Raw genomic sequence first — 14,574 nt, 5'->3', positions numbered from 1 at the left:
TGATCGGCATTACCTCATCAAGGTATCACCTTATGTCCCACCGCTTATCTCTTATCCTTGTCGTATCGCCTTATGTTTAGCCTTTTATTCCCAGAACGGGTCCAACACCCCATTATTAGTTTCAATCATTTTATTTATTTAAGGATTCAACATTCCTTTAGTTTTGACCTTTATTTAGTTTAGGAAAGACAAGTCTCTTTGGATATAAAATATTGCCTGTAATCTCCACTTGATTCCAGAATCTAGTGTGCCCTTGCACACTGATTGTAACAGTTTGTTATATTACGATGCGACTATACTAGATGTAGTTAGTCACGGGTTAGATAAAAACTGATTTTATCATGAGAACCACTAGAAATAGTAATAAAGCTACTCCAAACTACTCCACCGACCCTACTAATGATCCCCCAATCATTGAAACCCCGGTTTCTTTGGGCTCTTCATTGGATGTTGGCGCAACATCTGAAACCCCGATCCCGATAGCAAACATAAACAAACAAGCTAAAGATCAAGATTCCGATGAAGAAATTACTGATGCAGCCGACAATACTATTAATAGTACTGTTGAAACCTTTTTAACTGCTTCAGAAGATCCTGAAGCGGACCAAAACATGGATTCCAACGCCATTTCTACCCCAACTACCTCTCCAGCAATTAATGTTTCTTCAGTTGATTGCGATCGCAATTCTCATGCAGCATGTGACACTGACATTGACATGCATAATCCTGTTATTCCAACCCAAGCCGTTATTTCTACTGATTTTATTAATGAAAACTCCGAAAACCAAAAAAAAATCGAAAATTCTCAAAACCCAAAAAAAAATTCTGTTTCTGTTCCTTCTGTTTCTGTTCCTTCTGTTTCTGTTCCTTCTGTTCCTGTTCCCTCTGTCTCATCTTCTACTGTCGCCTCTCCAACTACGGCCTCCAATCCGGTGGCTCCAGCTGTCAATGTGACAAGACCAATCCAAACCTATGCTCAAGCCACCGCTGGAGACAAGCGCACACCTCGAGCCACTACAAACACCAATGATCCATCCTTCCAAAACGTGTTGATGAAATTTGAAAGAACTTTCAAATGGGCAAGTCACATCAAAATCCTTGACTTTAAGCACCGCGACGTATTGGAATATGCCATAAGCGAGAAACGCAAATCAGGAAAATTGTTCTCCACCTCCAATCCTGCTATTATTAAATCCAAAGAAAAACGCGAGGAACTCGTCAAGATCATGGAAATTGAAGATTTCTTCCAAAACTACACCAGTTTTAATATGACAAACGAATTCAACAGATTAAGAAACTCTAGAATCAGCTTGGAGAACTACTTGGAATTTATCATGAGCCAACAGCATCTTAAGGATATCTTAATCTACTTTAAGATCCCAAAAGATATCTTTACAGAGTTTCCTCTTGAAAAACACTTGGAATCCATCAAAAACGGACTCACTAAGTTATCCAAAGAACTTGATACTATTACACAGTCATCCAACGAACCAGATAAGGATTTGATCATAATCAGGGAAAACTTAAAAGGGGCCCTCAACCACTTGGTTATTTTTAATAAGAAGATCTGCCTTAACTCAAACTTCATCCCAAACCCTCAGGATACAGGCTCTGATATCTTCAAGAAGGACAGAAATCTTTTAATTGAATATCTTAACATCCACCTTAAAGTTACAGTTGGAAATTATACCTACACGCCAGGGTCTTTGTTAAACACAATGAATAAGGAATCCCATTTAATTGAGATTGAAATGAATTCCGAGTTTACTGAATTTAACCGGGAAAAACTTCTTGACCATGTCTTCAATGAATCCGGAATTGATCCATCATCCTTCTTTCCAATCAACACCGTTCACTTTACGGAAGAAGCTAGCAAAGCTGCCAGTATTGTCACTTATGGTTATATTGAAATTGACTCAGGAAAATCCCTTCCACTCTTCAATGACAAAAATTTCCGCTCCAGAGTCATCACGAAATGCGTCCACTGCACTGCATGTGGTTCCCGTGAACACACTCGTTTTGACTGCAAGACGTCATCTTGTGCCATTTGCAAGAAATTATCCCATAGGGCAAAAGATTGTTATTTCAAAAAGCAACAAAGAGCACCTATTGTGAATCCGGAAGATCCAGAAAAACACTCTCCGAAACAAAATTCTGGAAAAGCAGTCAAACCAAACCACAAATTAAACTATGGTTTTCAGACTGTCGAAAAAAGAAAAATAAAACTGAATAAACCGGCTACTCCAGAATATTCTAAACCACATTCAAACCCTTTCGACTTATTGGCAAATGAAGAAGAAAATGTTGATGATTCAATTATTGATGAGGACGATACTTTGGAAAAGAACTACCCATCCAATGAGGAAGATGCTTTAGAGGAAGGCCTCTCTACTGATGCAGACCAATCCATGGATGAACTCGAAACCTCTACAACCCAACACACTGCTACTCTCAGACATCAAACCAAACCAATAGAATTATTGTCCAAGAAAGGTAAATCTAAGAAGCACGCCAAGTTCGCGGCCATTAGCGCCATCAAGCTGGCCCATATTAGCAAGGTCTCCAAAAAGATCCTCGCCTCACCTTCATCCCACCCTCAGGTCCGTGTTTCTCGCAGACATCAAGAAGTAAACTCACAACATCATACTACTTCTTCTGCTGCCAACATTCCTCCTTCACCTACCCCTGCCCGTGATACTGTCACTTCCTCGGCTCTGACCACTTCTTCTATCCCTGCTTCTGCCCCTGCTTCTGCCCCTGATTCTGTCCCTGCTTCTGTCCCTACCTCTGTTCCTACCCCTATTACTACCTCACCTCATTCTACCTCACCTCATTCAGCTTCCCCCTTCTCAAAACATCCAACTATCCTGGAAAACTTAGACAAAATGCCCACGCCACTGGAATCATTTACTCCCCGGCCAATGAAGCTTCTGTCAAAAGAACAATCTTCCCCCCTGGAGGATAACAACAACGAAATAAATTCACCTCAATCAGATGGCTCAAATGTCACAAAAAACGCCTCTCATACACAAAATGAGTAAACTATCGATCATTAGTCAAAACATCCAAAGATTGAGATTGGATGACTCCAAAATTCTCCATCTATCAAACCAATATAACATTTCAATGTTTCAAGAACTTAATCTTGGCGAGGACTTCCTCTTCCAACACCAAAACAAAAAAATTTATAAAAATACTCCATCATCCCGCACAGCTATTATAATTGAGGACCACATAAAGGTCGTTGATCATTCATTGCTAACAATTGCAGTACTGAGCCAGCTCCAGGTTTATATCACAGATGCCATTATTGAACAAGATGCCAATAACTGGCTTTGGCTAATCAATATCTACAACCCATCTGCTGATTACCAAAAACAAATCCTCCTTCAAAATCAACTCTCCATCACCCTCCAAACCCAGCTTACCGCTCTCAGAGCGAGAAGCAACAATAAGACCATCAACATTATTCTCGGAGGTGACTTTAATAATTTTGTCAATTCAAGAGACTCTGCTAACTTCCGTTCTCGCGAACAAAGATCGTCCGAGTCGCTTAAAAAGCTAATCAAAACTTTCAAGCTAGCAGATATCTATGAACATCCAAAATTGCACCAGATTAAAAAGAATTGGACTAACCAATCCACCACGGAAGAAAGTAGTCGCAGAATAGATCGTTTTTATATCAGTCAGTCCATGATCTCCGACAAAAACAGATTTCATATTCAAATGTCCCAACAAAACTATCTAAAGTCTTCTTCAACTCACGATTCTATTATTCTTGAAATCAACACTCAACCTCATGCAATGACTTACATCCCCCAACATAATATTATTAAAAATCATATTATTCAATGGCTTCTGAAGATCAAGTTTCCACCCACTGTGAACTCTACTTCAGACCTCATTTCCGAGATTCGCTTGAAGCTGAATTTTTTGACGATGGTACACAAGAAAATAACAGAAAATACTGATGAACCAAATTATTATGACCACATAAGAACTAGGTTCCACCAACACTCCAGACCGCGCCCAATCAAAGCCCTCAAAGCTTCAGATGGCGCTTTATTGACATCACAGCAAGACATGCTTCTAGAAGTAACCAATTACTATCAAAAACTCTACGATGGATCTCGTGGTTCAAAGAGCTCGGAAAATATAGAAAGGTTCATCAACGCCTCCTTGGGAGATCAGTTACCACTAACCAACACTGAATCCAACAACTTGAACAAACCAATCACCATGACAGAATTGGAATATGCAGTTACTGAATCCAATACTCAATCCGCCCCCGGGGTAGATGGTATACCATACGGCGTTTATAAGTCTCTCTTTCCTCAGATAAAACACATACTTCTAAAAGAATTTAACCAAATTCTTTCTTCAGGGGAAATTCCATTCAACTATCGAACCATAAAATTCACTCTCATACCAAAACCAAACAAAGATGTTCAAAAAGTGGAGAATTACAGGCCCATAGCATTAATCAACACAAATTTGAAACTCTTTTCCAGCATCATCAACGCCCGTTTGCTCCCGTTCTTGCAAAAAATTATCGGCCCAAATCAAGTTGGTTTCATACCTGAAAGATCCTCCTTCTCTAATATAACAATTTTCGGTGACTTGCTTTCCAGTTTAATATCCCCACAAGACAAGCCACATGTCAATCATTCTACTAACCACCGAATCATGCTTGCTGACTTTGAAAAGGCTTTTGACCAGATTTCCCATCTATACCTTAAAATATTACTTCGAAAACTCAATTTTGGAAAAATGACGGAAACTATTCACGCTATCCTTACCAAAGCCCTCGGAACCATTTGCCTAAATAACATTACAGGCCCTTCCTTCCCATTAAGAAACGGAACCCTTCAGGGCAACCCACTTTCACCAACAATTTTCGCGTTAGCCCTTGAACCTTTTCTAAGAGCCATCCAAAGATTAAATAAAGGATTCAGTTACAACCATAAGATCCAACCAAACATCATCCCCAGAGTCAAATACCTTGCCTATGCAGATGATGTTACCTTATTCTTGAGAGATCATAATGACTTCAAAAACACTATGAAGATAATTCAGGCGTTCGAACAAGTCAGTGGTTCTAAATTAAACAAAAGCAAATCCAGATTAATTGTTCCATGCGATCAAATACCATTTCAGTCCGACTTCCAAATAGATATTGCTGACAATAATTATGAAATCCAATATCTAGGCGTTAAAATTGGGAACTCGTGTCAAACCTGGCCTAATACTCTCCAAAAAGACATCAGCACCAAATATTACATGACCAACATGAATTCACTACCAATATCAAGTCAAATAGTCGGATATAACACATATATCTTGTCTAAGCTATATTACCACGAGATTCATGCACCTATGCTTCCAGATCAAATAGATTTGCTAGAACAATCCATCAAAAACCAGGTGAACAAAAAACTGAAAATCTCCATGGACACTTTAAAAACAAGCCCATTGAAAGGAGGATATGGCATGGTGGATATCAAAAGCCAATTGAGCTACCGCAAGGCAAAAATCTTTCAACAACTCTTTCTCCAATCTTTAAACCCATATTGCCAGTTACTCCGATTCAAGCTCCAACTAGCAATAAACATGATCATCAAACAAAATCTATCCGAGGAAGAGCAGTCGATACAAGGATATATAAAAACCCAATACTGGTGGCGGTTAATATTGGGTGACCAGATCAATATCAAGAATAAGAGAGACAGCAGGTCCATACTCAACCAGGTTATAAATCTTCCAATGTTCACCACAGCGGAAAAATGTGCTTTTGTGGCTTGGTATAAATTATTGTCCAAACCAATATCTCAACAACAAACATTGAACCCAATGAATATCAAACACTCAGACCTTGCCAAGTCCATTCAAGACGGTATACCAACTATCTATCAAATGGAGATCCCAAAACTGGTCATGGAGTTTGAACACAAACAGGGAAGCAAGAAAAAAAGAGCCAGAATTGATAAACATAAATTATCCACCACTTTAACCAATATCCAAGAAGTCACCCAAACGAAACAAAACTCTTTCTGGAAGAGACTCCACAAATACCAACATAATAGCCCTGGTTACTTTGAAAACATACACATATTCCACTTAGGTGCTGAACAATTTTTTTACCAACATAGAAAATGTCACTATTGCGGGCTCGAAACCGTCTCTCAAGACCAACAACATGAATCACCAGAACTCCAAGTCAAGATCAAAATGACCCATTTCCTAATTCAATGCCCATTATCAACCGAGTTATGGTCAAGATTGAAAATCCCAATTCCATTAGCATGGAATAACTTAATCGCTCCCAATCATTCAGAATCAACAATCAAAAAGATCGACCGCTACCTATGCTATCAACGCAAACTCTCACGCCTAAGATATCATAACCAAATTGATTGGAACACATCAATTAACAACTTGATTTATATCATTACTACTGGGAGCTGAATAGTCGATCAAAACAAAAAAGAAAAAAAAAAAATTAAATTAAAAAAAAAACAATAACAAAAAAAACATTTTATTTAAATACTAATAATTATCACTAAAGGGTTTTTCACCATATGATATGGTTTTCCCTAACATATATAATGAGCATTAGCTTATAAGATTTTACATAGATATATATAATTATATATTTATTAATAAATCGAACTTTGAAGGAAAAAAAAAAATAGGATTGATTTAGTATTACTCTCTGAAGAACCAGAGATCATATATATTGAAAACTTTTCATAATCGACGACTATAATTATACACTAATGGTTATGAGCTTATGGTTATGAGCACGTGTATCATTGCCTATAACCAATAGCTCAAACCATACTACAACAATTCCCCCCGTCAAGATCTTCTATTCATACTTTGAAAGGAACGACCCAACAATGGTTTTCTACTGATAGGAATACTAGAAGAACCATAGAAATCCTTAATGGTCTCATAGAGGTTCTTCTGTAAACCCAGTGGAACACTATCCACAAAAACATCAACCGGGACCGTAAAACAATGACCAGGACGAGCCATCCGAAAGGTAACATCAAAAGACCTAGTGTCAGGATCATATCCTAAAATACCATTAACCTCAGAAGCTCTAGCTTTAAATTCATTAACAGTCCGGGGAAGATCAATAAAAGCAGCTTCAGGCACCGAATAAGGACGTAAAAACCTCGCATTAATCACCCTTGATTTAAGGTTTAATATCGGTAAATCAATTTCAAAACTATTCTTGTTAATAACCTTGACTACTTTAAAAGGACCAAAATACACATCAGTCACTTTTTTGTATCGAGTACTATTCGTGTACGCTTCGCGATGCACAAGCACGTACTGACCAACTGTATAATCATCAAAGCTTGCTCCTGCATTGGCACTTATATTCATCCGGTGCTGATACAGGGATAATTGTTCTGAAACGGCCCAATGAATTGCCCTCAATCTCTTCCCCCACTCACTAATCAGGTGATGAGCAATATCAACAACTTGAGGTTCAGACAATTGAAGCAACGGTTGGCGACCAAAAACCGCTTGGAAAGGCGAAATACCGGTAGCCGAATGAATAGATGAATTGATAGCAGTCTGAGCCACAGCCAAATAACTCAACCAATCACCTTTATTTTCAGAAACAAAAGTACGAAGGAGCTGTACTACCTTCTTGTTAGCGGCTTCTGCCACACCATTTCCACGAGGGTTGTTAGCAGCCGTGAGATGATACTTAAATCCCATAATCTTCGAAATATCCTTGGCAATGCTATTAGCCCAACGAATATCACGATCAGAACGAATAAAACACGGAATACCATAATACGCAAATACATTATGGAACAACACCTTAGCAACACCCATTGTATCAATCTGCTTGTTGCATCCAATAAAAATAGAAAATTTCGAAAAATCATCAACAACGGTAAGGATAGCATCACATCCTCCACATTCCGGCAATCCAGTAATCATATCAATCAGAATTCTTTGGAAAGTGAATCCTGGAGGATCAACAGCCATAATAGGATGGGAATGGTGTTGGCGTATTTTTGTTCTCAAACAAGTATCACATCCACCAACTACTGCAGTGACAATCTTCATAAGATTTCGCACATAAAACTTAGAAGATAGCCCGAGGTATAATTGAGTTATCCCGGCATGCATTCTGCCATGCTCATACTCAATTAATCTACGGGCCCGCAGCGCCCCAACGACCCGGCGCCACGGAGATTGATTGGTACGTCCAAACAATTTACCATCAATCAATTTAAAATTCTTCAAAATACCCTGACTCACATCAAGTCTATCACCATTAACATCTTCTTCATCAATTCTCGTTTCTGCGACATCGCTGGCATTATCACTTGCTTTATTATCCTTGTCCTCAATTAACCTTAAACTGTTACTAATCTCCGCAAAATACTCATCCGATTCAATCGAAGCCTTGATTTCTGCTTCAGTTAAATTAACTGCAGGGATTACCGATTCCAAAGCCCCCACATAACGAGAGAGGTAATCAGCTAACTCATTTGTTGTACCCTTGACATATTCTAACACAATATCAAACTCAGCGAGTTTAGTAATCCATCTTTTAACCCTGTCATTTTCAGCTTCCTTATTTCCTTTAAGCAACACCGACAAGGATTGGTGATCAGTCTTTACCACAATTCTATGACCAAATATCAAATGGGCCGTCTTGTCTAATAAGTAGACAACGGCTAAAAGTTCTTTATCTCTAATTGGATAATTCTTTTCGTGGATTGAAAGGCTCCGCAGGTAATAACCAACAATTTGCAGCTCATCGGACCCAGGGATTAACTGTTTCAATACCCCCCCAATTGCAATTCCTGAAGCATCAGACTCAATTACAAATACAGTAGCGGGATCAGTCGAAAGTGGAACACTTAGTACCTTGGTTTCCAACAAGGCTTGCTTCAAAGAAGCGAACCTTTTGGAAACTGTCTCCATATCCTAACCAAGAAAGCGAACCTTAGAGCTCATAAAACTGCATTTCAGCCTTTTCAAAAACAACTTGTTCTCCCGACACACATCAAAAAACTGCTTGAGCAAACCCAAATGCTCTTCCCTGTTTGGCGACGCCAAGAGAACATCATCAACATAATTACGGGCAGTTGAAAGGTGTGATATTTTCTTGGCTAAGTATGATTGTAGGTGTGAAGGGGCTGATGTGAGTCCGAAGGGTAATCTCAAGTACTCGTACTTGAGCCCTTCAAACTCAAAAGCCGTGAATCTACTAGAATTCTCATCGAGGGTAAGTTGATGAAAGCCTTCCGTTAAATCCACGGTTGAGAACACCTTATTGGCCAGAAAAATCTGGATCAATTCATCGTAACTGGGAAGGTTCTGATTAAACCTTTTCAATAAAAGGTTGATTTGACGAAAATCAATAACCAAACGAATTTCCCCAGTCTTCTTCTTGACAACTAGAAAAGGTGAAGAATAAGGCGAGTTAGAGGGTTGAATAAGTTTAGAATCGACCATACGCCTAATATGATTTCTAACCTCATGCAAAAGAGCAATCTTAACCTTCGGAATATACGGGGTCGTTGGAACTTCTTCCGACATCGGTTCAAGCCTGATATTATCTGCCCCCCGAGACTCAACAACTTGATTAATCCCAAGCTTCTCCGCAAAAATATCCGCATAATCAAACAACAATTTCTCTAATCTAGGATCGTCTATCTCAACAGGATCCAGGCTAAGAGCAGCCATAGCACTAATACTTTCAATGGATTTCTCATCCAAATCGTCCACCCCCACATCTCCCACAGTAAGATTAGCAAAATCAATAAGATGGGCATATTCTCTAATGAATGGAAGCCCCACAATAACAGTAGGTGAAACAATCGGGTGCACATAACAACGGATCTTCACAACAGTATGGTTAAATGTAACAGGGATAATCACATACCTATCTACCGCATCATACTGATTAGTTGCAGTCTTGATTGTTCTTGGGCTAATCCTAGTAAGATCGGCACTATCATAACCGAGCTTAGGCAAAATAGACGGATTCACAAAACTGTAACTCGCCCCAGAATCAATAAGAGCTTTGGTAACAAACCCAGCAGGTCCCATAGTAACAGGAACCTTGAAAGCAACAACATCCTCATACGGAACTGCATGGTCCTCCTCTTGGACGCAATCCATAAGGTGAGCCAAACGAGCACCAGACCCACCACCACCACGGCGAGGGCAGTCCATGCTCTGATGTCCATGTCCTTTACACTGGAAACAATTTCCAAGAATAAGCAACAGCCTCACCTCCTCCTGGGTGAGATTAAATTTCTTGCAGAGGGCGGCAATCTTACCACTAGACTTGCGAGGATATGAGTTTCCCCGAGAACTTGGTACTGATTGCAAAACATCCAATTCCATTGGCATCGGACCACCTCTATCCATAGGCGAAAACGTAGACGGCATAGGGATAGTCAGAGTATGGATGGTTCTTTCAGTAAGATCATTAATACTAAGTGCATGAGAAATCACATCATCTAATTTCTCATAAATGCGTCCTGCATCTGCAATGTGCTTCTGCAAACGCGGGTCCAAGGAATCGATAAAACGATTAATTTTTGAACGTTCTGACCAATCTGGAATGTACACAACATTCGCTTGAAACTCAGCAACGTGGGACAGAAGCGCTTTTCCTTTTTGCGCAATTGTCCACAATGTTCTTTCCAAAATGTCAACCATATCAACTCTAGAAAAGTGCGCAAGCACTTGAGCCTTAAAGGCTCTATAAGAGATATCTGACGGCAAGGAGTCAGAAAAAGAAGAAAAACTTCTAAAAGTATCTTGAGCCACGTTTCTCACGATAAAACTCATCTTATACTTGTCATTCCAATTAAGTGGCATCTGGTGTTCTGCATACTGGAAGAAGTCATGCAATGCCATGGGAGTGCGGGCAAGCATCCCTGTACTAAACGGCTTTCCGTTAAACTTGACCTCCATAGGGTCTAACACGCGACCGGCCTTCTCTTTACCGTGAAGCATTTCAACGAGCTCCATGAGCAACAGACGATTAGAATCGTCCAACGGTCCACCCGGCATACTCATCTCGTTTTCTTCGCCTGAATAATTATCTTCTTCGTCTGAGCTAGGGCTTAAACCAAATACAGTCATACACTAGGATAACCAAGCTATGCTATTAAACGACAACAGAAGTTTATAATCAGTGGAGTCTGTAAAACTAAAAACCTAGTGGTGCTACCAATTGTTATATTACGATGCGACTATACTAGATGTAGTTAGTCACGGGTTAGGATTGATTTAGTATTACTCTCTGAAGAACCAGAGATCATATATATTGAAAACTTTTCATAATCGACGACTATAATTATACACTAATGGTTATGAGCTTATGGTTATGAGCACGTGTATCATTGCCTATAATCAATAGCTCAAACCATACTACAACAATGTTGTTGTTATATTATGGGATCATGGTTAGGTTGTGTCCTGGTTACCATCGGTCGTCAAAATGAGTATTAATAATACCAAAAGAATTCCAAAGCCTTCCAACTACTCCACTGATCCAAAAAATGATCCTCCTTGTTGAGTTGGCAATCCAAAGTTATGTGGTTAGTCATTGTTCATGGAACCTTCTAGAATTCCATGGAACATTCTAGAACTCATGGAACCTTCTAGAATTCCATGGAACATTCTAGAGCTTATGGAACCTTCTAGAACCCATTGAGATTAATATAAATATGGGCCATGCCCCCATAGTCTGAGTTTGTCCTTTATATAATTTAGATAGTTAACAAGTAAAACAAGTATAACAAGGGAATAAATATTATTGAATATTATTGTTATCAATGTCTTTTGTAACTAGAGTTACAAAATTACAACAGGTTATGAGTTCAAATGCTCTCACTTCGTTCGCTGCTGATGAGAAGTTGAAGGGCTCCGGGAACTTTTATGATTGGTTTACTTTGATCAGTGTTAAGATGAAGATGAAAGGTCTTGGTTTACATGCTTACTTGATCAATGGCGAAACCGGAACCGACGGGCTGGAAACTGCTAATGAAGTTGCCCAATTGATTGCTACTATGGATGAGATTATTTCAACAGCCATTTTCAACAGCATCTCAGGCGCTGCTTTGACTAAGGCTTCCGAATTTGATGGTACTGGTAGAAACTTGTTTATGTTTCTCAAGGATGCTTATGGTACATTGACTGTTACAAATGCTGTTGGTATTATCTCAGATTTAATTGACGCTAAGTGGTTGAAATCTAGCAACGGAAACGTTGAGAATTTCATTGATGCCTTCAATCATTTCAAGAATACTGTTGGCAAATTAGACGGAAACACTGTGTTGTGTGCGTTGTTTTTGAGCTTGGGTCAGAAAGCCGGGTTTAATGCAACTCTTTCCAGGGAAGTCATGACTGCGTATGAGTCTAGAAATGGCAGGACTATTGGAAATGTTGATATTGGGCTTGTCCAAGATTTGACAAGAGAAATCATTGGAGATAAATCGATTGGTTCCACCAGTGTTGAGGGTTTGGAACCTGTGTTTGCTTTTAAGAAACAGTACAAGTGCTTCAATTGTGGAAAACCCGGTCATTTGAAGAAGGATTGCAAGGCTCCTAGAAAGGAGAGAATGGGTGGTGATCTGAAGAATCCATCACCATCTTGGTATGCATTTATGGGAATGCATGGTAGGGCCTCCAGAGTGTACTTTGACTCTGGTGCCTCGCAACATATTTTGAATGACAGAAAGATGTTTAAAACCATTGGTCCTTTTTCTGGTGAGATCTCAGGTATTGATGGTAGTTCTCTCGAGGTTCAAGGTATCGGGTCTGCGGTGTTTAAGTTACGTGATAACACCAGTATCGAAATCAAGGATGCTTATTATGTTCCAGGGTCAAAGGCCAATTTGATTTCTGTTTCCAAGGCTACTCTGAATGGTGCAAGATTATTATTTGAAGGAAACAAGGTGAAAATGTACCCTGAAAAGAAAGTGGTTGCTGTTAAAGATCCAGTTATGAGTGATCTTTATGCTTTGCACACCAGTGTCGATGGTGTGGCATTTAACAGTGTTGATAAGAGCGGGTTGTGGCACCAGAGATTAGGCCATCCCAGTATGAATATTATGAACAAGTTCAATCTGATGTTTCATTTGGTGAAAGGTAAACTTTACAGTGAAGATTCTGTGCAGTTATGTGAAAGCTGCTTGACAAGTAAAGGGGTTACCAGAAGACCAAAGAGCGGGAAGGGTGCTAAACCACAACAGCCTTTACAATTGTTGCATATGGACGTGTGTGGCCCAATCAATTATGGGTCTATTGATTCGAGCAAATATTTTCTCACTATTGTCGACGGGTATTCCAAGTTTGTGGAGGTTAAGTGTTTGAAAAACAAGTCAGAGTGTGCTGACAGGATTATTGAGTTTATTACATACACCGAAACAATGTTCAAGTCTCAGGGAAAACAGTTTACCGTGGGAACTATCCGCACTGATAATGGTGGTGAATTTGTTACAGGAAAGTTGCATGATTTCATGAGAAGCAAAGGTATTGCCCATGAGTTGACTGTGCCACACCATAGTTATCAAAATGGTGTTGCTGAAAGAATGCATCGGACAATTCAAGACAAAACTAGGTCTTTAATTATTGGGGCTTCTATGCCGGTTCAGTTTTGGTCTGAAGGTGTCCGCACGGCTGTTTATTTGATTAACAGGACGCCATCCCGCGTTATTAATTTCCACACACCATATGGTCGTTGGTATGGATACAAGCCGGGCCTTGACCATCTTCGCTGCTTTGGTTCCCTTGCATATGTGGTTATACCAAACAGTTTGAGAAATGGAAAATTTGATGCTACCGCCAAGGTTGGAGTGATGCTCGGGTATGATAGAGATCACTGTGCGTACAGAATTTTTGATCCTGCTGCCAACAAGATTATTGTGGCGACTCAGGTCAGATTTGATGAGTCAAGATATTACTATCAGGATGTGAAGCGAGTCACTGATGTGGATACCGAGATTGCTAAGGTAAACAGCTCTGGTGGTATGGGTTTTGCTGGTGGCGTTGCACCAGGCCCTGTTATAAGTGATCCAGACTTAGAGGATGTTGCAAGTGAAATCTCTGTTGATGATGAACGAATGGTTTCTTATTTGGATGATTCAGAAAGAGAGTCCACTGTTTCCTCAAGCAAAGACGTGGAAATGAGAATCATAGACGATGATGAGGATGCCACTGGAGAGTTAATCCCATCAAGGATGGTTTCAGAAGAGTTCAAGTTGGTTACTGCTACAAAAAGGAAAAGATCATCGGGTTCTAGACCCAAGAAAAGTACAGGTTTGATTAAAAGAAATCCATTTGGGATCTTGGCAGAAGTTGAACAAGAATCTGATACATTCAGTTCAGATTCAGAGAGGGAAATTGCTATTGAGAAACCACAAAGGAAGAAATACAGAAACGATAGTAGCTCAAAAGAGCTTACTTCTTTTGTTCCTAATGGTAGTAGCAATGACAACTTGGTGGTTTCGGAAATTGAGCCACATGTTGAACAGCCAAGTGATTGTGATGAGGAATCAGAACTGAATGATGATG

General features: G+C 39.6%; 1 protein-coding gene across 1 annotated transcript; it reads left to right on the top strand. All coding sequences in view use genetic code 12, as the record gives it.

Moving 5' to 3' along the window:
- Positions 1 to 611: 611 nt before the first annotated feature.
- DASC09_004530 (uncharacterized protein) lies at positions 612 to 2,554 on the top strand (the record flags this gene model as incomplete). The annotated part of the gene is made up of 2 exons (XM_064994056.1): positions 612 to 2,493; positions 2,541 to 2,554. The coding sequence occupies 2 exons, from the start codon at positions 612 to 614 to the stop codon at positions 2,552 to 2,554; spliced, it is 1,896 nt and encodes a 631-aa protein (XP_064850128.1).
- Positions 2,555 to 14,574: the final 12,020 nt, after the last annotated feature.

Source organism: Saccharomycopsis crataegensis, assembly GCF_037102585.1.
Source record: "Saccharomycopsis crataegensis DNA, jcf7180000000072, whole genome shotgun sequence".
In the NCBI taxonomy this organism is placed as follows: domain Eukaryota; kingdom Fungi; phylum Ascomycota; class Saccharomycetes; order Ascoideales; family Saccharomycopsidaceae; genus Saccharomycopsis; species Saccharomycopsis crataegensis.
This window is presented reverse-complemented; position numbering and strand designations above follow the sequence as displayed.